Below are 25507 nucleotides of genomic sequence, written 5' to 3'. Positions count from 1 at the left end.
AAAAGTACTTGGTAAGATTTTGTGTTTTTGCAGCGTACAGCGATGAAGCCAGCTCACCAAAAGTGCTGGAGTTGGGTTGCTAGGTAACGGGTTGGGCTTTACTGGGGTTGCTAGGTAACGGGTTGGGCTTCACTGGGGTTGCTAGCTTTAGGTCAATAATTCAATAATATTGATGAAAAACTTCCAGTTCTTCTGGTTGATTATTTCACTTGTAAGACGGGGAAAATGTCTTGGAAATAATCTGCCAAACTTTTTTTTATCAATATTAGGGAATTATTGAGCTAAAACAAGCTTCTTTCTTGATAAAAAAAAAGTTAATGGAAAGTTAGATACTTGCACAATAAATTCAATAAAAAAATACTCGGTAAGATTTTGTGTTTTTGCTGTAAATTTGATTAAATGAAAACTAAACTTTACGTTTAATTACTGGTTTCAAGTTCAAGTGTTTAAAATGTGAAATTTGTGCAAATGAAACAATGAAATCTGGTAATTTGTATCCTACAGTTACAGATGGTGGTTTCCCTGCAACATTCTCCTGTAATCTGCCTTAAAGGTGCGGACTCACCTGTGCTTGGTGTATATATAGCCGTGATCCTCTTAGAGGATGACTGCAGCAGGGATTGGAGGAGCGACGTGCTGCAGCTTTCTGCCGGGTGTGTGAACAGAGATGTTGATGCCTCGGCTCAACCTTCAGACTCTCAGTGTGTGTTGTGTCTCTCCCTGCTTGTTTGTTTCTGCTGGATTTGTTATCGTGGGGATTTCAGCTTAATAAATGCGAGAAAATGTTCCCACACTCAACAGGACTGAAATGAATGAAGGTTCGCTCACAAACACGGAGCTGATTATTTTCTTTGTTAAAAGACCAAAAGAGGGAATTTTAATACAGAAATGTTCTGGTAAGGTGAGCAAGAAAAGGTCGTTGCTAACTGAGCTAACTGTTGAAATAGTAAATATACCAAGTTTAGTGGAAGGAAAAACTAATTAACACAGAGAAAACCAAATCCTCATACACAGTGTCATTTTTTAGCATAAGCAAGTAACTATGTTAGCTTCCGTTATTATAAAAAAGATATATTAAGTGTGACTTGAAATTGGGCCTCTGTCTCTTTAAAAACTCCTGCTCTTTCTGAAGCTCCGCCTTCAGGAAGTCTTCACAACGTGGCTCGTCTATTAACCCTTTAATAACGTTTTTACCAGCGTTTCGCTGAGAAGTAGCTCCTATAATGAGCTTAGCAGATGTTGCACCAGGTGTTTGCTAATTGCTGCTGGCTGGTCTGAAGGAGCTGAGTGGGGGAGGAGCTTCGTCTCGAAGGCGGAGCTTGGTCCACCCAGCCATTTATAACAGCTGAATGTTTGTTATGAAGATTAAAGAATCATGGGAACGCTCCATGAGGGAATAGCATAACATGATGTAGAGCTCAAAAAGATTTTACGACACTGCCCCTTTAAATAAGATCTTTAAGCAATTTCCTCACATTTTTCACAATTTTACACACGATCAGACACATAAACTGGACAGAGGAGAGATAAATAGAAAATATCGAGAATGTTGAGAATTCCTGTGATATTATCTTTATATTTTTGTCAACATTAAATCATTACAAAAAGAACAGCAGAGCAGGTTTACGCCAGGCTTGCATTTTGTGCTCCGTGTGTGACCGGTTCGACTCATCACCTCCTCCTGACGCCAGAAGATCCAGAAAACAAATGATTTTGAAGAAGAAAAGGCTCGCCTGTGCTCCGCTGTGGCCTTCAGCTGCAGCGTTTCTGATGAATAGACGAACAAACTGACATCAGTGTGCTGGTATGTATCTGCTCCACATGTGACAGAGCCCTTTCTGTGGTAGCCACATGCTTGTGGCGTATGCGATCTGCAACAGAGGGTTCTGTATCTGTGTCTCAGTGCTACATTTGAGTGAATATATGGCTGACGTCATGAGATTCATGAGTTTATAACAAAGCCTGGAGTTTACAATGATTAAATCAATGCTGTTCCCACTTACACCAACTGTTTCTGATAGTGTCACCATTTTAAAATCTCAGATTTATTTGATTCTTGCACTTAAATTAACTTGCCATTCAGTGATTTATACACTAACAGCAGCACTGAACAGGTTAGCATCTATGGGCTATGAAACATGTTCATTTCATTTTTGGGACCTTCTGCCACTTTGAATCCAAATAAGCTGCTGCAGGCCACGCCCCCCTATCTCAACATTTACGCTCACACCTGGAAATGGAAAACAGATGCGCAATAACACAACCGTACGTCTTTGAAAAGCAGAAGCGGAGCCTCCCGCACAACCAAGAAGAATGCACCAAGCAAATAGTTTCATCTGGATGGTAAGTCAACAACCAAACATTTGTCTTTTCCAGCAGCCATTGTACAGCGCATACAGCAGTAACAGTAAAACCAAACATGCAGGAGCTCAGCTTGGGTTGCTAGGTGATGAGCGGAGCGTTTCGCTGGGGTTACCTAGCAACCCCAGTGGAAGGGCCTCCTGATTTGTGACATTACATTCTGGAAGTTTTGGAAATGGTTCATTTTCCAGACACCAAAAAACATTAAATCATTGACAAAAACCAGCTGAGTAGTTTTTAGAAGCAGTTGAAACCCATAATAATACATAATACGCCCATTTTAAAGCCCATTCTCCAGTGTAAGGACTTCAGAACCGCGGTGCTCCATCTTCCTGGTTTTAGTCAGAACCCAAGTGGCAGCGTTGTGGGTCTGAATTATTTTTTTAGTCAGACCTGTGAAGACACTGTTGCAGTTATCAATGCGACTAAAGACAAACATAAGTTTCTTTGGATCTTGCTGGAACGTTAGTCAGTCAGCCCTGGAAATGTTCTTCAGGTGATAGAAGGCCGACTTTGTAGCTGTCTTTACGTGGCTCTGAAGGTTCAGTTCTGAGTCCATCACTACACCCAGATTTCAGCCTGATTTCTAGTTTCTCGCTGTAATAACTGAAGCTTTGCTGACTCCAGATTGTTCCTCCTTAGGTGCAAAGATGGGCACAAAAGACTCTAGGTAAATTACTTGAGCAAAATAGGAAATTTTAGAGGTTAGAGTCTGAAATACCCCGAGGATCTGGGGCATTCCAGCATTGCGTCTTGGTCTGACTCAACCTTACGTTCACTGGCAGGTGATTCTCAGGCATGACCAGTCAGAGCTCACCAGCCAATCAGGAACGGAGTAGAAAAAACAAGTCACAACCAATATAAACCACCTGAAACCCAACACAAAGACGACCCAAATAAATACAAAATTTCCATTACTGTAACCTGAAATGAGTCACTTATATTCACAGCCAAGTTTTCATTGTAGATAGAAAAATAAAAACGGAGGAGGACATTTCTGCCAAAAGTAATGGAAGCAGAAAAATGGGAATTTCCCAGTTTGAAAAGACAAAAATTTGCAAGAATTCTTTCTCAACTTTTAGAAATTTTCTGAGTTTAAATGGTCAAAGATTTCTGTGATTAATGCGAAAATGTTTCATATTTTTTTCAAAGTGAGAAAGTTTTTTTTGTTTCTTAGAAAATTTCTGGGAATTATCTGAAAAGTTTTTTCTAGAAAATATTCAAAAGTTCAAAATTACAAATGTCCAGGTTTTTCCTTGAGACTTTTCTTAAACATTTCAAGTTTTTTTTTTTTTTTGGTACATATTCAACTTCTCAAAAGCTGATCATTTTCTAGAAAATTTTCTCCAAAATTTCTGAGATTAATCAAAAAATTTCTATGTGTTTTGGCAGAAATGTACTCATATTTTTTTTATTTATTTACAGTGGCCATAATACGCCACCGCTATCAATTCTTTGGATAATTGTTTAATTCAGCCACTTATTTTTCTCTTCTGATGTTTTGGCTTTTTCCAGTGAGCCAAATCTTTCACAAACGGTTCTTAATTTTTTTCATCTTTAACCTCATATTTAGCTTTACTTGGCAAAAGTGAAGTAAAACAGATCAATTAGTGTGTTCTAATTAATTAATTAAAACAAAATTTACTTTTAGGGTGTCCTAGTCAAAGTCTGGACTTAAATCTAAGTGAGATGCTGTGGTTTGACCTTAAATGAGCTCTAAGGGTCAATTTATTGTAGTGAATCAGAAAAGCTGCTCGGCTCTCACTCTCAGTGGCGCCGGCTTGCTCACAGCAGAACTTTGTTTTGATTGGTGAAGAGGCCGTCTTATGGCCAATCACATGTGAGGATATGATCGTATCATTCTATTTATTCTTATGCTCAAATCAGAAAAAGAAAACCAGAGTAAATTTGAAGTGCAGTGTTTAGTTTTATTTAGAGGTAAAAGAACTCATTTTAAACTCTATTTAAAACCCTAACTTACAATTAGCATCAACTAATTGCTTAAATAGATCCTGCCTGACAACAGGAAACGGTCTAAAAGTTCTCAAAAAGCAAAGCATCAAACAGAACCGGCTTGAAAAATGCAAACATCAACAGTTTTTAAATTTTTAAAGGAGCAATTCATTAAATTTCCACAACAGAATGCCATCAATGTTATTGATCTAATTATCTTAACATCAGATTGGAAACTGTGAGGTTTTTTTCCCCACATTACTCAATCACTACCTTACAGTCCTAAAAACACATTCTTTCCATTTCTCCTCCAGTTTTCCTCTTCCACCCCCCACCTCCATACTGGTCCCATACTGGTCCCATTCCTTGTCCTTGATGGATCGTTTGTAAACCGACGAAGGCGGCACTTTTCCTGTCGGGGGAAAACAGTGGCTCTCTTTCTGCTGTGAAGTAATTATCCTGTTTATCTGGTTCTGGAGACGAGCATTGTAGCATTTTATAATGTGTGTGTCTGTTTTGTTTATTTGAGTTTTGATATTCCACCAAACAACCTCTGAGGAAAAGCAGAGGGATGTTTCTTGTAGGATTTGAAATTTACTCTTGTTTTACCTTGAACTGTGAACCTTAAGGGTGACCTACTGTATGTCTAACAGGTTAGGACTTTACAAAACATGTTCAATACATTTTGATACATTACGTATGGGGTTGCTAGGTAACGGTGCAGTGCCTGTTTAACGTGACTCAAAATTTGGGAGGTTTTTGAAACTGCTCATTTTCCAGACACAAAAAGATATGAACTTATTACAACAAAAACAACTTGGTGGTTTTCTTAAGTGCTTGGGCTGTAAAAGATGCATGGAAGTGCAACAATGTGCAAAAAGTGAATTTTCTGTAATAAATTTCCTTTAATAAAAAAAACCAACCTAAATATGAAGCAGATAGTCTATAAATATTTTGCCAACGTTAATGCTAAAGGGCTCTACCAAAACAATATTTAGCAACAGCTAATGCTAACGTGCTCTACCAACAAAACGGTTAGCAAAAGCTAATCCTAAGGAGCTATACCAACACAATAGCATTGGTATAGTGTTATAGGAGCTACTTCTGAGCGTTTCACTGAGAAGAATCTCCTATAATAAGCTCAGCAGTTCCACCAGGTGTTTGCTAATTGTTGCTGGCTAGTCTGAAGGAGCTGAGTGCTGCTTCGTGACACGGAAGCTTGGAAACTGCAGCTCCAAGGAGGAGCTTTGTCTTGAAGGCGGGGCTAGGTCCACCCGGGCATTTTGCACATGCTAAATGGTTGCCATGGAGATTGAAGGATTTCTCAAACATGCATGAAAGAATCAAGGCAACACTCCAGGTTTGTTTTTGATTTGAGGAAAACATTACAACAAGATGAAAAGCTCCAAAAAGTTGATTTTACATAATGCTGACCTTTAAGTGCTTCCCAGCAAAATTTTAATTTGTACACTATGAGTCCTAAATATCAGCGTCCATTCAACAGGTCAATCAGCAAAACAGCTTCAATAAACATTAAACTGCTTCCCTCCACACTGAGCGTTTGTTTTAAATGACGAATGACGTCCTTCTTCATTCCCAGAGACTCCAGCATCAACAAGCTAACTTCCCGCCGCTGAGAGGCCCAAGCCAGCCCTCGGTTAAATTTAAACCGGGACGGGGTTGGCCTCCTCCCAAACTTATGGTCACTTCGACAGAAAGACACACAAACACACTCTGCAGCGCTGCAGTAAACAAGGCCACCGGATTTTGGTCCCAAATCTCCTGGGTTCTTCCTTCAGAATGGAAACAGACACAAGCACAGAAAGATCGTCCTGTCCTGATGTTTTCTCCTGGTAGTCAAACCTGACAACCTCTGTCCTATTGGGTATAACACACACACACACACACACACACACACACACACACACACACACACACACACACACACACACACACACACACACACACACACACACACACACACACACACACACACACGCACACACACCCCTACATATATATACCTAAATCCATCTGGAAGCTTTCCAGAACCAACAGGGCATGAGATGGATGTTTGTTTGTCTTGTATTTGATCCTCTAACGTTCCCAGGTCTTTTCTGTCTCTCAGTAACTTACATGTAAACATGTTTGCACAATAAACTGAACTGCGCTCCTCATATCCCCTAATCCCTAAATTACCATGAAGGTAATTGGCTTCAACTCTCAAGCAGTGTGAGAAAGGAAGCGGCTGACATTTTTAAAAACACACCTATTTTCTTTCCTGCAGTGAGTCAGATGAGAACACTGATACCGTTCCCGGTTCCGAAGGGGAAGATTTAGCACTTTTTCCACACTGTAAGTTACAGTATATGCAGGATATAAAGTGACGTGGAAGTCGTCGTTACTTAACAAGGAACCACAGAGATGGAGCAACAACAAAATTGTCCCACTGAATCCAAAACTGTGATTTATGTTCAAAGCAGAATTGGATTTTGTGTTTTTTCAAGTGTCTACTAAAAGAACAAAAGTCAATAATAGGTTATTGGACAGTGAATTCATTTTTGTTGCTGCAATATTCTTGAATATTTGAGTGAAATTTACTACCAACCAGTTTTGAGGCTAAATAATCACAGCTGCAATTAATTAACTTTGGACACTACAGAATAGACGGTTGAGATTAAAATAAAAATGCAATAGATACTTCTATTAGTACTTTATTGCCTTCGAATTGACCATTTGAAGAAAAGAAACAAGCACACATAAAAAGAAAAAAAGAAAAATCAAAGTATGTGCTGTCTAAAATAGTAAAGAAAAGCCACTAGTCGTACAAAAACCTTTAATTAAAAAGTATAGTAGTTTGATCTGAAATAGGCTGCAGTTTTAGTTTGGGCACCTCAAAACAAAAAGTTAGTTGCACTAACCCAAAGCAGCCTTAAGTATTTGGTTCTGCTAAAGCTAAATATCTATACTAGCATGATATTTAGCAAAAGCTAATGCTGAATCACTATACCAGCACGGTATTTAGTACAAGTTAACCTTAAAGCGCTACACCAACACAGCAATTAGCAAAAGCTAATGCTAAAGCTATGTATCAAAAAGATATTTAGCAAAAGTTAACGCTAATGCGAAATACCAGCACAGTATTTAACAAATGTTAATGCTAAATGTTAAAACAATGCGGTATTTAGCAACTGTGACAAACTGGCAACCTGTCCAGGTGACCCCGCCTCTCGCCCAGAACGTCAGCTGGAGATAGGGACAAGGGTCCCTGTGGGGTCAGGAGTGTTAGAAAATGGATGGATGGATGGATGGATGGTATTTAGCAAAACGTAAAGCTAATACGCTACACCAGAAATGCTGTTTGGTTTGATATTTTTGTGGTTAAATGAATTAAAGTTGGACATCTCTGATTGCATCATTTCCAGATTATTCCAGTTGTTAGTTATGCATTCAGTCAGAAAATAAACATATCAAGACATAAATGTTGCACAGAACTGTATTTTATTTTGTACAAAGAAACAGAGCTGTGAAAAAGAAAAGAACAAGGTCATTGCAACAGCAGCCATATTGGATTTTGACTCATTTGTTGATTTTAAGCATGTTATTAATAAACAATGATACATAACAAGTATACAAAAAAGGATTTATAGTTTATTGCTTGTCCACTGTAATTTCTAAGTAAAAAAATTTTTTATGCCTTTTATTTAACTGTTAGCTTTATATTTCCATCCACTGACAGCGATCCCACCCTCAAAACACCAGTTTCTCTTTAAATATATTGTTTTGAGATGACTGTACACAATGTCCTCACTCTCAGGGTTCAAGAAAAATTAATTACGACACATATTCTGTGTCCTTGCTTCATTCACAGTCAACGTAGAAAAGCCGCCATCCGGCCCCGTCCCTTCCTGTCTTTCTCTGCTGCTGTCTATTTCTGTTCGCTGGTTCCAGGCGGGCGACGACTTTGACCTCTGCGACGACCTCCGAGCCTTACAAGGGAGGCAGAGGGGAGGAGAGGACAGTGGGAAAAGGAAGGAGGCCGGTGAGAAGTGAGGATCAGCCCAGAATGAGGAGAAAGGGGACAGACAGAGTTTGTTATGATGAAGCAAATTTCTCATTTTCAGGTTCTCTTCACTTTTATTCCCTCATCGTTCTTCAGAGATACGTTAAAACGTGACATCCCACCAACAAACTGCTCAATTACTAGAGCAAAAAGAGAATATGTAGGTTGTTTCAAGAAGTTACCGTTCATCAGTAAGAAAGCTCTCATAATCCGTCTCCGTTGCTTTACTTGAAATAAGACAAAACTAACGTACAAGTAACGCGTAACGAGTAACGAGTAACTTTTCAGCAAAATATAGGATCTTGTTTTAAGTAAATACTTCTTAAATATTAATTTTAAGAAAAGTTCTAGTTCCACTGGCAGATTATTTTGCATACAAGACATTTTTCCCATGTTATCAGTGAAATAATCTGCCAGTGGAACTAGAATTTGGTTGCTAGGTGACAGGCTGGGCTTAGCTGGGGTTGCTAGGTAACAGCGCAGTAAAGATTGACTATGAAATAAATGGGTAACTAGTACATTTTCATCAATATCATGGAATTATTGACCTAAAACAAGATCCTATATGTGGCTAAAAATTAGTTAATTACGTTTTGACTTATTTCATGTGTAATAAGATATTTGATATTAAAATTTTTGATATTTGAAGACAAAAATACTCGATAAGGTTTTGTGTTTTTGTAGTTTTCTCGCTGCTCTGAGCTAATCAGCTCCTCCCAGTTATAAAAACACAAAAATCTTGTTGCCACAGTTACAGATTCCAACATTTTACCTGATTACAAATTGTTTTTTCTTTTATTGCATGACACAATCTCTCATTGAAACTCAAAATATTTAAAAAATACCAGCTAATGTATTCTTATCAAGAGGAATTAAAGATTCTTTTAGCGTTTCCCTTCCTAGCCTTTCCGAGTATTTTCTGTTCCTCCTGCATCATCCCCAAAGCTCAGCGGTTTTGCTCCAATCCCGGAAAACTGAGTGGAAACACATGGAGCCTCATTTACGAAGAGATTCCCAGAATTCCTGTCTGTGAGGTCACTGTGTGTCTCCCCTGTGAGTCATTCGTGACTTTCTCTACTCGGAAATGGAAAGAAAACATGTCGGAATCAGAGTGAGGATAAAAGTCAGCGTGCAGAGCCCAACAGAGTTTCAAGGATTTAAAAAAAATGACTATTTAAATAGGGAAAAAAAAGGTAGGAACTGCCAAAAGGAATAATATCGATCAATGTTCGTGACTACGGGAGTAAATTTAAGTCAGAAATTTTGTAGGAAAAAATTTGACATTTCTGAGTTTGAGAAGTTGAAAATTTGCTGGAAAAACAGAAATTTTGAGAAATGTTTGTTCTAGAAATTTTCTAGAACAAAAATTGGACATTTCTGAGCTTCACAACTTGAAAATTTTTGAAACTCCGAAATTTCAACAAAATTTCGACGATTAATCTGAAAACGTCTGAGTTTTTTCACAATTCTTCAAAACTGATGTCTCCATTAAAGCTGCAGTATGTAACTTTTATCAAAAATATGTTTTTTATATATATTTATTAAAACTCTCGCCATATTGTGACAGTTTAATATGAGGCAGATAATCTGTGAAAAGATCAATCTCCTCCACCTCCAACCAATCAGAGCCGGGAGGCGGGTCTTAACGCTGTCAATCAATCTGTTGATGGCGAAGAAACAACTTACCGTTGCAGGATAACTGTTTATCAGTGGCCATGCTAACTAGCCTTAGCATTCATGACAAGCTATGCTAAATGGCGGAGTGATTGACAGCGCTAAGACCCGCCTGCTGGCTCTGATTGGTTGTTTAGTGGTAGCATTGGGTGAACACAGAGGAGCTTGATTGTTACATAGATTATCTGCCTCATTGTGAGGATTTGGGTTTTTCTCTGTGTTAATTTAGGTTTCTGCGTCGTTTTCAGTTAACTTAGTTTCCGTGTCGTCCTGTCTACCCTTGATTGTTCCCAGCTGTGTCTCGTTTCCCTGATTACCCTCTGTGTATTTAATCCCACCTATGTTCCTTGTTCCTTGTCTAATCTGTCGTGTCAAGGAGCCTAGTCTTGTCTAGCCGTCTTGTCTTTTGTCAGATCTTATGTCTTGTCTGCTGTCAAGTCAGTTGTCGGATGTTTATTGAGCTACCAGTTGCTACCAGTTTTTAATGAGCTTTTAGCCTTCCACTCATTCTGGACTTTGGACTTTGTATCTCTGACTTTATCATTAAATTCATCATTCATTCTTCATTCCAACCTGGGTCCTCAGCGTCTTCCTCACCTCTTAACTGCTCTTCATGACACTCATAGCAAACTGTCACAACATGGTGACAGCTTCAACAAACATGTAAAAATATGTGTAGTTTATAAGAGTTACACTCTGCAGCTTTCAGTGAATTATTTCGTAATTTAAATTTGTGCAGTTTTATGCTCAGTGGAAATGCAGCTGCTGGAAGATTGGTTTTTAAATGTCACAAAGGTGGAACGCGATGATTGCCACGAGGCATGACGCAGGGAATATTCCCAGAAATAACAAAGACAATAAGTGTGTAGCTCTTCCCTCTTGATTTGAAGCCATAAATCAGAACCAAACTATGCTAAACAACTGCAGCAAAATGAGTTACTTAGGTGCGACGTCACCCTTTTGAAGGTTTCAGCTCTATTATCCTGCATGTGTCAGTGGCAGATATGTAAACTTACAGGGAGGCAGACTGAATCTGATTCAAGCGTGGGAATTTTTTCTCCCCAGTCTCATAATCTTTAATTGTGAAATTGTCTGTTTCATGGTGACGGATTTGCTCCACCTGTCCTGAATGGGCCTGTTTCACAACATGGAAACGTCAGCGGAGGGATTGACTCATGTGCTGACATATTTTCCAAGCAGCAGGAAAAGTTAAATCCCGTTTCTCCTCTTTGATCAGCAGATTTTAGACGAATAACTGGAGCAAAATTAGAAGTTTGTTGTAAAGAAAAAACAACAATGTTTCTGTTTTATATGTTTTCCATTATTGTTATTATTGTCCAAAAACACCCGATGGGTCACTTCCAGAGTTTTGCAGTTTAATCACAATCAGACCCAAACATTCACTGCAAAACATAATTTAACCAAGTATAACGGGTCTACTTTCTATTGCAAACGTCTTAGTACATTTAAATTAAGACAGAACTAACTTATAGGCAACTTTACAGCAAAATATATGGGCTTGTTTTAAGTACATTTTTTCATATTGAGTTTAAAAGGTAATAGCTCCACTGGTTGATTATTTCACTTATACAGTAACAAGACAGTTTTAAAATTTTATTAGCAAAATAACCTGCCACTGGAACTAAAACTTTTTCCATCAATATTTCAAGTGTACTAAGATATTTGCACTAGAAACTAGATCAAAAATACATGGGGTTCACTGTAAAAACACAAAGTCTTACCAAGTATGTTTGTCTAGTTTCCAGTGCAAATATCTTAGTAACCTTGACAAAAGTAACCGACAAAAACTTTCCAGCAAGAAATATAAACTTGTTTTAAGTCAATAGTTCCTTAATATTGATGATCAAGTTCTAGTTCCACTTATAACAAGGCAGTTTTCCAATGTTATAACTGAAACAATTTGTCCCTGGAACTAGAACTGTGTTGCTAGGTAACGGGCTGGGCTTGGCTGGGGTTGCTAGGTAACGGCTATAAGTGGAATAATCTGCCAGTGGAACATAAACTTTTTCACCAATATTAAGGAATTATTGGCCTAAAGCCATCTCCTCTTTGCTGAAAAGCTGCTTGTAAGTTAGCTTCAGATATTTGCATTGGAAACCAGACAGGAATACTTGGTCAGAGTTTGTGTTTTTGCAGTGCTGCACTCCGTTTCCCCTCCAGGGGTCTTGGCATGGGGTTCCTCCAGAGCAGGGGGAGCTGGAGGCCTTCTGCAGGACTTTGCTTGTGCTCTTCATATGGACCCACCTCATCTTGATTTGATTAACTGAGGTCATTTCTGTGTGTAATTCCTGCTGTGTGATATAACCACATCTGTCAGAGGAGTTGTGTAACTTTCCTCTTATCTGGTTTACACATTCCACCCTGTGCAGAGAGTGAGAGCAAGAGAGATAATTCAGCTTTGTCTGAAGTAATGTCTAAGCTGAAGACACATCAGAAACCCCAGATCCTGCAGGAACGGGACGCACCACAACCCAGAACAAGGACACAAGCAACAACGCTAAACTCCCACACTGCAAAACACTAAACAGTATTTCTGTCTAGTTCTAGTGGAAATGACATATTAAACTTGAAATAAAACTTAGAAAGAACTTTTCAGCAAGATGTATGAGCTTGTTTCAGTCAAAAATTCATTAATATTGATAAAATTCCACTGGCAGATTATTTCACTTATAATAAAACATTTTCCCATGTTACAAACAAAATAAGCTGATAAAGGAACTTTTTTCATCAATTTTAAGGAATCATTGACTTAAAACAAGGTCCTATATATTAATAAAAAGTTACTTGTAAGTTATTTTTGTCTTATTTCAAGTGTACTAAGACATTTCCACAAGAAACTAGACCAAAACTAAGATGTTGTGTTTTTGCAGTGAACTGGAGTAATTTGTGGCATGAAAGACCCAAAATCTTAAAGTAAGTTTTCATTTTAGTTAAAAATTTGTCTCAAACAAAAGAGAAAATCTGAGAATCAAACATTTTATAGAAACTTTTTTCCACTTTAAGGAACAAAATCTATATATGTAAAATGTCTTTTTTTTTACCGAAAGTGTTTGATTCTCAGATTTTCTCTTTTGTTGGAGACTAACTTGTTATTAAAATGAAAACTTACTTCAAGATTTTTGGGTCTTTCATGCCACAAATTACTCCAGTGCACTGCAAAAACACAAAATCTTACTTTTGGTCTAGTTTCAGGTGCAAATATTTAAATACACTTGAAACAAGAGAAAACTAACTTATAAGCAACTTTTCAAAAACTGCAACTGAAAAAACTTATTTTCATTTTCAAAAAAAATCTGCTAACTTCAAATCTCTTTCAGTTTCTTTAAGTATTTTTTTTAATTTCAGAACTTTTATTTCCGTTTCAATTTTTGTCAGTTTCAAAATAATTTTTGAGTTTCAAATTGTTTTTTAGTTTCATTTTTTTTTTCTTTTAAGCTAAACTTTATGGCTCCAATTTAGCTCCGTATAGTTCCACGCGCAGATTATTCCACTTAAAACATTTTTAGCATGTAAGAAGTGAAATAATCAGCCACTCCAACGTTTTCATCAATATTAACAAATTATTGATTTATAACTATGTTGCTGAAATGTTACTTCTAAGTTAGTTTTGTCTTATTTCAGCTAATACAATATTTGCATTCTGAAAATGACTTGGTCTTGTGTTTTTGCAGTGCAGGACCATTTTTTGCTTTCCATGCAACCTTGTAAGAAGTTAATCGGTTATTCCACCAACCAACGCATCTTTTTTGCCGGAGGGAACCGGGTTTAATTTGGCTTGAAGGCTCCTTCAGGGGCCGTAAACACGATGCGCCTGCAGCGTGACCTGCAAACAGCGTGCATCTGCATTCTCCATTTGTTAAATCCTCATTACCTCACTGTAATTACGCAGCAGCAGCAGCAATCCTGTAGGGTAAGCGTCGCCTGCACCAGCAAATAAAGATTTTAGGGCACATTTAAGAGCAGAAAAACTCCCAGTGACGGGCAGACTGCCTGGCTCTGTGGGGAAAATGTTGTGTTTGACTGACCCACATTCAGGGAAATCTGTAAGAAAACAACGGAATGAGTTCAGCTTTCAAAGCCTTTCTGGCTCTGAGAGGTTATTTCTGGAGGGATTTTTTTTTTTCTCCGAGTCCATCCTGGCTCGGTTCCGGTTCTGGTTTGGATCCTGAACAGTGGCTCTGTGTGTTTGCTCCTGCTGCTAATCAAATTAAAGCTCATGGCTCTCCTCACCTCCACGCAGGCAGTAAAAAGCCTCCATAATTACCCCGAGGGAAGTGGACCAGGTTACTTCTGTTAGAAATAATAAAAACAAAGCATTTACCTTCTTCTCACCACTAAAAAAAGATAAAACTCGTTTCATTTGGCAGTTTAACTGACTTTAATTTCCCAACCTTTGACCTTTATTTAAGTGAAACGTATTTGATAAAGAAAAGTCTTTGCTTCTGATCAGTTTTGATTAGTTTCTATCGATAACTTTGGGATTTGATTGGTTGTCTGAGGATTTTCAGGTCTGAATAGTCAAGTAGGTGAATGTTGATGAGGCCTAAACCGGAGACAGCGACGGTGGCCCTTCAAAATAAAACATACCCCTATGTTGATTGCTGTTTTATAATACATGTATTAGGTGCATGATGGGAAAGTTGTTGCCTAGCAACAAGAAGGTTCAGGGTTTAAATCCCAGCCTGGGCAGATGGATGGATGGATGGATGGATGGACTGACATATGACAATTTAAATCTAAGTTGTCATCCGTCCGTCGACGGACGGAAGGACGGACGGACGGATGATGGATGGATGGATGGATGGATGGAAGAATGGATAAAATTCAGTGTCAGAAAACATAGATAGATAGATAGATAGATAGATAGATAGATAGATAGATAGATAGATAGATAGATAGATAGATAGATAGATAGATAGATAGATAGATAGATAGATAGATAGATAGATAGATAGATAGATAGATAGATAGATAGATAGAAAGATTTAAAATAGTTTACAAACTTCAATTTGTTTTTGATCAGGTTACATTTGCTTGACATAAAAAAATTATCACCTATAAATTCTGTGACCAACCAGTCTTTTAGATTCTGATCTTATTTTGAAATCCTAAACCGGAAGTCCCCCTCTTTCCCTCCGGCTGACGTGATTTAACGCCTCTCCTTCAGCTGGGAAGCTGATCCACTTTAACTTTCTCAGACAATAATAACGACCCGTCAGTAAGAGGTTTATTCCCCGCAGGAAACTCGCCATCGTGTCCGTGGATTGTTGGACTTAAAAAAAAAAAAAAAAAAAACCCCGCTGTGATTTCCCAGGAGAAAAGACAGATTTTATTCTTGAGGTAAATATCGGCTTTAAATGACTATTTTCTGTATTTTGGAGGTGTTTCAATGCGTTAAAATGTGAGGTTGGTCACCGCTGCTCAGCGTCTGAATGGGGTTTTTGTGTCTCTATTATATGGAAACAAAAAGAGTAAAAAGTGACCTTTGTTACGTTTTATTTGTTGACATAAAAGCTTCTGGCAGGCTGCTGGTCTCACTCCCTTTGTGCGCGTCCATATGGACACCAGGCAGGAAAAGTCTCAGCTTTACGCTTTTCAATGCGTTTTTGCAAGAAAAACGTCATTTTATTCATATTTTTATAAGATTTCTCCCACTAGCTGTTCAGTGGACTATAACTGGTTACTGTAATCTAATCTATAAGACAGGTTGAAATAGTTTACATGCGTCAAAGTTGGTGAAATGAGCTAAAAGGTCATTTTAAAAAGAGGAAACCATGTGAAGAATGAAACTGCGTGGATTTTTCCCGGTGGGGGAATGAAATCAGTCAGCTGGGGAAACTTCAGGAGAACCTGAAGATGATCTCAGCGGCTGCAGTTACATAACACGCACGGTATGAGAGCCGAGGAAGTTAATTAAACCTTCACTTTGTTCTTCTGACCACAGCCTTTTTTTTTTTTTTTTAACTGGACACACTCCAGCAGCTGCTGGAACCACTTAAACTGCTCCCAGTTGGGGGAAAGGCAACAAAGCGAGGCGAAGGAAAACCGAAAATCTGCTCCTGCGACGGATTTTGCAACACGTAAAGGAGACCTGAATCACAGTCTGAGCTGATTCAACGTGTAGGCAGCGCATGTAGTCATCACTGTTAGGGAGAAGGATGTCACTTTCTGGAGGATGGCCGAGTTGGACAACAGCTGCGTTTCCCTTATAAATGTGCGCAAAATCTTACAATATTCCGCAAATGTTGAAAACACATAATTTCGCCATTGCTTAAATAAGAAACGCAAATAAAATCACACGTGAATAAGTTTGTTTGCAATAAATCATTGAAAACAAAAACATGCTGAGCCATCATCCTTCTACTACTTCCTGTCGTCGTGTTCTTCATTGTTTCCGTCAGTAGTAACATCTGGTTGTTGTGATGTCACTCCTCTGAAGCAAAAGAAGTGTTGGAATTGCAGTTTTGAGAAATAAACCAATTTTGTCGCTGAAAAAGCCACGTAATCCTAGTGCCAAAACTTTTTATTGAGAAAAAGAGGTTTTTCAAAATGGCAGTTTTTTCCATTAAGCAAATTCAAGTTGCCCAATTCTATAGTTCATAGAAACGCTGATAGTATTCTGCTAATGTTGAAAAAACACAATTTTGCAATTGCTGTGTTTCTATTAAATTAAAAACAGTTAAAATCACAACTGAATAAGTTTGTGATAAGTCATGAAAGAAACATGCCGCACCATCATCCTTCAGCTACTTCCTCTCATCTTCTTTTTTGTGGTTTCTACCAGTAGTAACATCCTATTGTGGGTCGCATGACTCATGTGATGTGAAAAAAGTGTTTGTTTATGTGGAGATTTGTTGACTATACTGCCCTACTGAACTGTTCAGAGAAAATAATGAGTTTTGTTTGTTTTTATATTTGGTCATGTGACTATCACTGTGACTTGTATTTTTGTGCTGAGCCATTCGGTGATTTATAAACTAACAACAGTATTTTAAAGCCAGTGGAAGGACTTTAGAACTGGTGTGAGGTGCTCCATCTTCCTGGGTTTAGTCAGAACACCAGCAGCAGCGTTCTGGATCTGATTGAGTTTTTAGTCAGACTCTGTTGACACTGTCTGTGAAGACACTGTTACGGCAATCAGTGCGACTAAAGATAAATGTATGGACGAGTTTCTCTAGATTGTGTTGAGATATTGTTCTTTTAATCCCTGAAATGTTATTCATGTTATAGAAGGCCGACTTTGTAGCCATCTTTATGTGGCTCTGAAGCCAAAGTGTGATATCTTGCTATTAATTAGACCAAATACATGGAAAAGCCTTGATATAAACAGATTTAACGGTATAACTCGATTTGTAGATTAAAACATGGACTTCTTGCTAAAACTATATAGAAAGGCATAAACTGCAAAAACACAAAATCTTACCAACTATTTTCGGTCGATTTTCTATGTAAATATTTTAGCACAATTAAATTAAACAAAAACTAACAAGTAACTTTTCAGCAGCGTATGAGCTTGTTCCAAGTACACAATTCCTTAATATTGAAGAAAACCTGGGGAAAAATGGCTGATGTTGCTAGGTAACAGGCTGGGCTTGGCTGATGTTGCTAGGTAACGGTGGAGCGCCCATTGAAGCGAGTGAAATAATCTGCCAGCGGAACTAGAATTTTTTCTTCGATATTAAGTATTGACTTAAAATAAGCTATTTATTGCTGAAAAGATTCCTGAAAGTTAGCTTTGCCTTATTTTAAGTGTGATAAGATGTTAGAAACGAGACAAAAACACTTAAAACTTTGTGTTTTTGCAGGGAGCGAGGGTCGAACAGCCACTCAAGAAGATGTCATTTCTTGCTGACCTGTTTACAAGCAGATTGTTTATTCAGTGTGCATGAGCAGTTTCCCAATCTCAGAAATTAGGACATAATTTTCACATTATGAAGGCTTTCCTCTGTGTTTTTTTTTTCTCTGAAGAGTTTTAGCTAGTGGCTCGTATTTTTTTGCGACAGTAGGCAGACAGGAAAGCGGGGGGAAGACATGCGGCAAAGGTCGCCGGGACTGGGAGTCGAACCAGCGACGTCCGCGTCGAGGACTATGGCCTCCAAACGTGGGGCGTGCTAAACCCCCTGCACCACCACAGCACGGCCCTCCTCTGTGTTTTTTAATTTTTCTGTGTCAATACAAGTTATCAGTCGCAAGTTTGGAAGTTTTTTTTTTTTTTAAATTAAACGCATCAAAAAACCCACTGTTGGCAAAAACAACCATATTAACCAAACAACAAATCAAATCAGCTTTCCTTTACTGTAAAAAAAACAAACGGATTACCAGACAGGCAGAGCACGTTTTGCCCAACTGTCGCCTGCTGTGCAGCTTTGCTCCGAGGAACAACAACAACAATGCTGTTTGTCCCAGATGATGATGATGATGATGATGATGATGAGCTCACGGGTGGCTCAACGGTGCCGTTTAAGCAGAGTCAGGAAACAAATGGAGCCTGAGAGCAGAAACAGATGTTGGATCAGCCTCCTCCTCCTCCTCTTCTTCTTCCTCCTCCTCCTCCTCCTCCTCCTCCTCCTCCTCCGTGGTTGATTGCATCATCAGCGCGTGTGCCAGATTGCTGCTTCCAGGAAAGGTGATGCACGAAGCGAAGAGACGCCAGCTAAACTTCCTTCATGAGGAGTTAAGCTGGTGTCGTAATTTAGCTCTAAACTAAACAGAAAAGTACCGTAAACATCTGGATTTCTCAAAGTTATTTATTTTTTTGTAATCAGTCATGATACAATCATGTAGGGTTGGACAATAAGTCAATAACAATAATATATTGCGATAAGATAAGATAAGATAAGATAAGACTTTATTGATCCCTGAGGAGGGAAAATTTGTTTGTCCCAGCATAGCACACAATAAAAATTAAAAATAAATAAATAATAAACATACAAGAATAAGACACACGCTCAGTATATTATTAAAAATACAGTATATTCAACATTTAAAATGCACAGCTCTAGAGACCATGTGTGTATTATAAAATCAGACAGTTTCAGGGAGAAAGGATGGAGACATGAATCAATATCAATAAATATTAGATGGCATATTCAATATTCAATGTATGGAATATTCAATGAACTCTGATCTGGAACCGCACAGCATTCTGGGAGATGCAGAGGAAAGACTTTAGCCTCTCTCGGCTAGCTAAGCCAGTTTGGTGGAATCAACTAGCTCGTTCGCTCTTCGGTTGCCTAGCAACAACCTGCTGAGTAACTTGTGCAGCAGCAGTTCAATGTTTCTGCACCACGTCTCAGAACTGCTTCAAAATAAAAAATGACAGCGTGAAGTGAAAACTGGATGAAGCAGGAAAGGCCACGCCACCAGTTGGCTGAATTTAAGATACTTACAACAAAAAAACTAATCAAGGATTATCAATATCGACTGACATTAAACGCTTATATCGTGATACAGTTTTCAGCCCTACAATCATGTTTTTATTGATACCAAAAATATATATTTGTATGTCTTTAAATAAATGCACATGGCACATTTGAAAAGAGTTTACTTCGAGCTTTGTTGTATTTTTTGAAGCAAAAGAGCAAAAATACTAGCTTTGCTGATGACTTTGTGATTTTTTAAAAATGTGTATCAGAAATCATGTTTGATCTTTTTGTTAAAGCTCAATGTTAAGATGCAGGTAAGGGTTTAAAATCTTGAAAAATAAACACCCAGCAAAAAATACACCCAACAAAAGCAATTTATTTATTTCAAAGGATCTCTGGAATTTATTAATGCCTTTTAAAACACAATTTTCTAACGTAAGTTAAGTTTTTATTTATTTTATTTTTAGTACAAGTGTGTTTTAGGACGTACTCACATCTGTTTTAATGAAATAACACGAGTAATAGTGGCGTAGGCAGAGAGGACAGACTGAAAAACCAATAAAATGGTTTTATAGAGGACAGAAAATTAGCAAATAAGATTTAGTTTGGTCATGAAATCGCCGCCAGTTGCAAAGGATGTCGGTTTTTAGGAATCAAACAGACATTGGATGGGATAAATGATCATATCTGAAAGCGTGTCGCCAGTTATTTGTGAGTTAGAATCCAGTTTATTTCTGCATGCACTGCAAAAACAGAAAATGTTACCAAGTAAATTTGGTTTAGTTTCAAGTGCAAATATCTTGAAATAAAACTAAACTAACATACACGTAACTTTTCAGTAAGACATGTTAGCTTGTTTTAAGTCAATAATTCCTTAATATTGATAATAAACTAATAGCTACACTGGCAGATTATTTTACTTATAACAAGGGAAAAATGTAGTGTTATAAATGAAGTAATCTGGAATAAAAACTCATACTTTGTCGTCATTATTACGCAATTATTGACTTAAAACAAATTTTCTATACCTCACTGAAAAGTTACTTGTATGTTAGTTTTGCCTTATTTCTGGTATAGTAAGATGTTTAGAAACAAGACCAAAAATACTTGGTAAGATTTTGTTTTTGCAGTGTAGCATCCAGTTGATTAAATTTCCTCTAAATTAAATCACATTTAAGATTCTTCTCTCGAGTTATGCTTTATTTTTTTATCCCTTTTATTTACAAAAACATGATGAAACAAACGGCCTTTTCTGTGTCATTGTTTGGCTGGAGAGCTGAAATCTTTGCAGCTTTGCAGCAAAACGTCCAAGTTTACGACGAAAGTGTTGCTTCACCGGTTCGTCTGGACCGGTTCTGACTGGTTCGTTTCTCCCTTGTTGTGGTCAAACTTGTTCCAGATTTAGGCCTGGGTGTGTTTATGAGCTCAGCATCAACGTCTTTAGTAATCCACATGATTCATTTGTTCCATAATTTGGTTCGGACTTGAGGAGTTTATTGCTCTTTGTGTTGAGAGGAGGACTGACCTCTGATTGTTTTTGTTCTTCTCTCCAATCGGACTCGGCTGCCGTTTGCTGCTCACTGCAGAGGCGCCTGTGGAAATCGGTTTTTGTGTTTTTTATTGTTGCAGTAATTAGATTAATCCAGTTTTACAGGCATGGACCGGTCCAGGTTGCGGTTTTCTTCTATGGAATTTGTAACAGTCGTGTTTGCAACATCAACCAGTCGCTCAAACGAATCCTGTCTTGTTCTATTCAAAGCTGAAAAGTTGCTCCATGCTTGATGCAACTTTTTCATTCCTTCTGTTTGCTGCTGGCTGGAGATGGATAGTAACTGGTTACATCAACTCATTTGCGTTTACTTGAGTGACTTTTTGGAAAAATGTACTTTGTACAAGTATTTTTACTACGCTGCACTTTGAGTAATTTTATTATGAAGTATTTCTACTCTTACTTGAGTGAAATTTCTGGATTCTCTACTCTCTGAATGAAAAACAAACATGTTTTAACCAGAAATTCACCAGACACACACCTGCAGTTTCTGTTAAAGTCTCATCAGTTGTTTGTTGAAAGAGACGTACAGAGTACTTTTTACTAAATACTTTTTTACTCTTACTAAAGTACATTTTTTGGGTGCTCTGCTCACCTCTGGTTCTGGCTTCTTCTCTGTAAATAATTAACACATTTTTCTAGTTATTATTGATGTTATGGTCCAATAGTTTGCTAAAAATCATTAACTAAAAAGAATTTCTCATCCAACCACCTAATGCAAAACCAAAAGCAACAAATCAATTAACTACCTGACGAATTAATAATTTCCATTTGCATTATTTATCGATTTTCTCTTTTTTTACTAAAAACTGAATGATAAATGTCTTCAGTCTGGTGTTTTGTTCTCCACTAGGTCGTCTGTGGGCAGAGAGGCCAAACAAAATCATTCAGAGGGCCGCAAATGGTCCCTGTGCCACACTTTGGACATCCCTGATATTTTTCCCATGTTGTAAGTGAAATAATCTACTAGTAGTACTTTCAATCAATATTAGGGAATTATTGACTTAAAACAAGCTCTATTAGCGTAAAAAGTTACTTGTAAATTAGTTTTCTCTTATTTCAAGTGTAATAAAATATTTGCACTAGATATTAGACCGGAATGCTTGGTAATAGTTTGTTTTTGCGGAGAAAATCAATTAAAATGAACCTTTTTAAAGTATTTTCCGTACCTCTGGAGCTCTGCGAACATTTGCAGCAGTTTTTCAGATGATGCTGACAAGTGATGGATCCCAGAATTTCATCACATGCGGCTGTTGGTGCTTCATTTCTGCACAGGGATGCATAAAATGTGAAAAATGCAAACTCGTTTTGTTGTTTGCAACATTTCTGCGAAAATCACTGAGAAGTTTTTGGTTTTTGCATAAACGAATTTAAATTGTTATGGATCATTTAAGATATTAGGGGTCAGAAAAAGGTCAGTCCTGTTGTTTCTTGAACATTGCTAGGAGACGACCCGGCCGTGAACCCGTCACATGCTCCGCTGTCTCTGGAGGCGATAAGAGAAAGAAAGCAGAAACTTTGAACCTGCTGTTTGACTCTGCACTGCAAAAACACAAAATCCACAAAATCTTACCAAGTATTTTTGATTTATGTTCTAGTTTCTAGTGCAAATATCTAAGTAGGCTTGAATTAAGAGGAAACTAACTTGCAAGTAACTTTTCAGCAAGAAAATAGTTTGTTTTGAGTCAATAATTCCTCAAATTATTATTATTAAAGAATAATTTGAGGAATTATTCCTTAAATAAAAGTTTTTCATCAACTTTTTTTTTTGATGAAAAAGTTCTAGTTATAACATGGGAAAAATGTCTTGTAAATTAAAGTATCTGCCAGTGGAACCCGAACATTTTCATCAGTATTAAGGGTTTACTTATTATTTTGTCTTAATTCAAGCACATTAAGCTTTTTCCACATCAAACTAGACTAAAATACTTGGCAGCGTTTTGTGTTTTGGAGGTGAACTCCAAATAGTTTTGATCTAGTTCCTAGTGGAAATATCTTAGTGCGCTTGAAATAAGTTAAAGCTTACAAGATGAAATAGTTGCTTGTTTGAAGTCAATAATTCCTTAATATTGATGAAAAAATTCTAATTCGACTGGCAAATTATTTCACCTCTAACAAGAATCGACAATAATCTCAACCTGAGTAACGTTGCTCTCACCTTCTCCAAATTTAACAAAATCGGTCCCAAACGTTTCTTCCAGATATATTTTTTAATGCTGCTATTTATCAGTTTAAAGATGCCAATAAATGTTTCCAGAGGTCATGAAAGGTCAACCAGACCCCCCCACTCTCTTCAAATCAGACAAAATTGTGCCAATCAACTCGACTACGTTTGTGCAGCATTTTTTTGTTGTTGTTTGTGCTGCTTTTGCTTTGCAGATATTGATGATGACCTCTGAGGAAATGTTTTTAATAATATATTTAAATTGATTATATCTTTAAGTAGCAGCACAAGCAAATATTTTAACTGCACAAACGTTTGACAGCAATTTTGTTTGATTTGAAGAACCGTGTGTGGTGGGGGTAATTCTAGTCAGGTTAGTCTAACTGTGGCATAATTACGTTTTCATGAATATTAAGGAATTATTTACTAAAAACAACCTCCTGTTTTAAGTAAATAATCTTGCTGAAAAGTTACTTTTAAGTTAGTTTTGTTTTCTTTCAAATGTACTAACATATTTGCACTAGAAACTAGACTAAAATACTTGGTAATATTTTGCTTTTGCAGTTTTCAAACCTCGGGGTGAATCACATGTCCTCTTTCTCTGGAGGGAAGCTTATAAATCTCCCTCCATCTTGTTTATCACATTGTGATTTTTTTACTCTCCATCTCTTTTTGATTAATTTTTCTTTTTTTTCCCTCTCTCAGATCTCCGGTGTTTTCTTGCCACATTCCTGAAGTTTCTGCAGACAAGATCACGTTTTTCACTCCGGATATGGCTTTTCTGTGCAGGAGAGGAAGCTGATTTGATTTAAAAAATATACTTCAGTCTTTCTGCTTTTACTCAAACACTTTTTAAAAAGCAAAAATGCCAGCAAAGACACCAATCTACCTAAAAACTACAACCCCAAAGAAAGGGAAGAGGCTGCGGCTGCGTGACGTCCTGTCGGGGGACATGATCAGCCCCCCGCTGGGCGACGTGCGCCACAGCGCGCACGTGGGACCGGAAGGCAAGGGGGACATGTTTGGAGACGTGGGTTTCCTCCAGGGGAAGATGGACATGCTTCCGGGCCACGGCCACGCCCGCTCGCACAGCGTGGACCAGGCCGCCACGCAGGAGCCGCGCAGCTTCGCCTACAACGGCTGCCACTACCAGCAGGCCTCCAACGGGCTGCTGAAGAGCACCGTGTCCATGCCGGTGTGCGTCGCCCACGAGCAGGCCCCGCCCAAGCCGCCGCGGCTCCACCTGGACCAGCAACCAGGTGAGCCGGGTGACGCTCAGCCGGAAGTTTGTGAAGCGTCCGCCGTGCGCGGGCTCGTCCCATCATCCGGGTCCTTCTCGGAGGCGTCGTCGGAGGACTCCGTGTCGGAGACGTGTGGACCCCCGGATGTCCGCCGCGGCCTCAGCCTGGACTCGGACGCCGGGTTGAGCAACGAGGATCTGAGCAGCGAGCGCAGTGACTCGCCATGCCCGGTGCCGGGCCTCCAGCCGGCCGACTCCCTGGCCAGGCTGGACCTGGACCTGGACCTGGGCCCGTCCATCCTGGAGGACGTGCTGAGCATCATGGACCGCTATAAGGCCAAGGACGACCGCTGCGAGCTGTGAGGACAGGACTCTGTGAGGACATGCTGAGAAAAACGGGGAGACTTTACCTGAGTGCAGTGGCGTCCCCAAGAGGGGGGATCGAGGGGGCCAGGGCCCGGTCTGGAAAAATGTTAGCTCCCCAGTAAATCATGTTCAGGTCAGACAAAGGCATACAATCATCTACTTTAATCAACGCATACACATAAAACCCAATAAATACATACATACACATAAAATAATACAAAAAAAGATATTATTATATGATATAAAAAAGTGTGATATAAATCACACTTGTTTAAGAAAGTTACATCTGGAAGGAGCCAATTTCAATTGGAAATGTTTTTCTGAAAGCAGTATTTGTGTTTGTGGTGCCATGAATGCTGATCCATGCATTCATAGCCATATAGTTACCTAAAAAAAACAAGTAATAAATAGTTTTTTGTCATTATTTTTTATCATTTTCACAATAGTACCACAAAATATTGTGATAAAATTAGAACTCCGTATCTCCCACTCCATCCATCCATCCATTTTCTTCACACCCTTGTCCCTAGTGGGGTCGGGAGGTGCTGGTTCCTATCTCCAGCTAACGTTCCAGGTGAGAGGCAGCGTCATCCTGGACAGGTCCGTATCTCCCACTCCTAAAATATGCATAATTTTTCCTTGCCTGGTCTGGCCTTTGGGGGGCGCCACTGATGAAATGCAAAACTGTTGCTGCTTTAGACGCTTCTCCAGAACCTGAATCCTGACACAAACCTGCCGCCATCGAAGCACA

At 38.5% G+C, this 25507-nt stretch overlaps 1 protein-coding gene across 2 annotated transcripts; it reads left to right on the top strand.

The window, feature by feature from the left end:
• The first annotated feature begins 15251 nt into the window (after positions 1 to 15251).
• cdc42ep2 (CDC42 effector protein 2) lies at positions 15252 to 25215 on the top strand. 2 transcript variants are annotated; one of them, XM_023352022.1, is made up of 3 exons: positions 15252 to 15412; positions 21840 to 21935; positions 23856 to 25215. In XM_023352022.1, the coding sequence occupies exon 3, from the start codon at positions 24016 to 24018 to the stop codon at positions 24751 to 24753; it is 738 nt and encodes a 245-aa protein (XP_023207790.1). In that variant the 5' UTR covers positions 15252 to 15412; positions 21840 to 21935; positions 23856 to 24015; the 3' UTR covers positions 24754 to 25215. The 2 variants fall into 2 exon arrangements, with proteins under 2 accessions (XP_023207790.1, XP_005814258.1); XM_005814201.2 differs by lacking the exon at positions 21840 to 21935.
• Positions 25216 to 25507: the final 292 nt, after the last annotated feature.

The sequence above is a fragment of the Xiphophorus maculatus genome, chromosome 18 (assembly GCF_002775205.1).
Source record: "Xiphophorus maculatus strain JP 163 A chromosome 18, X_maculatus-5.0-male, whole genome shotgun sequence".
In the NCBI taxonomy this organism is placed as follows: Eukaryota; Metazoa; Chordata; class Actinopteri; order Cyprinodontiformes; family Poeciliidae; genus Xiphophorus; species Xiphophorus maculatus.
The sequence above is the reverse complement of the archived record's forward strand: the minus strand, read 5'-3'. Positions and strand labels throughout refer to the sequence as shown.

Bases quoted from the DNA above. Each gene is read 5' to 3' on its own strand.
- cdc42ep2 (XM_005814201.2), top strand. From the start codon at position 24,016: ATGCCAGCAAAGACACCAATCTACCTAAAAACTACAACCCCAAAGAAA.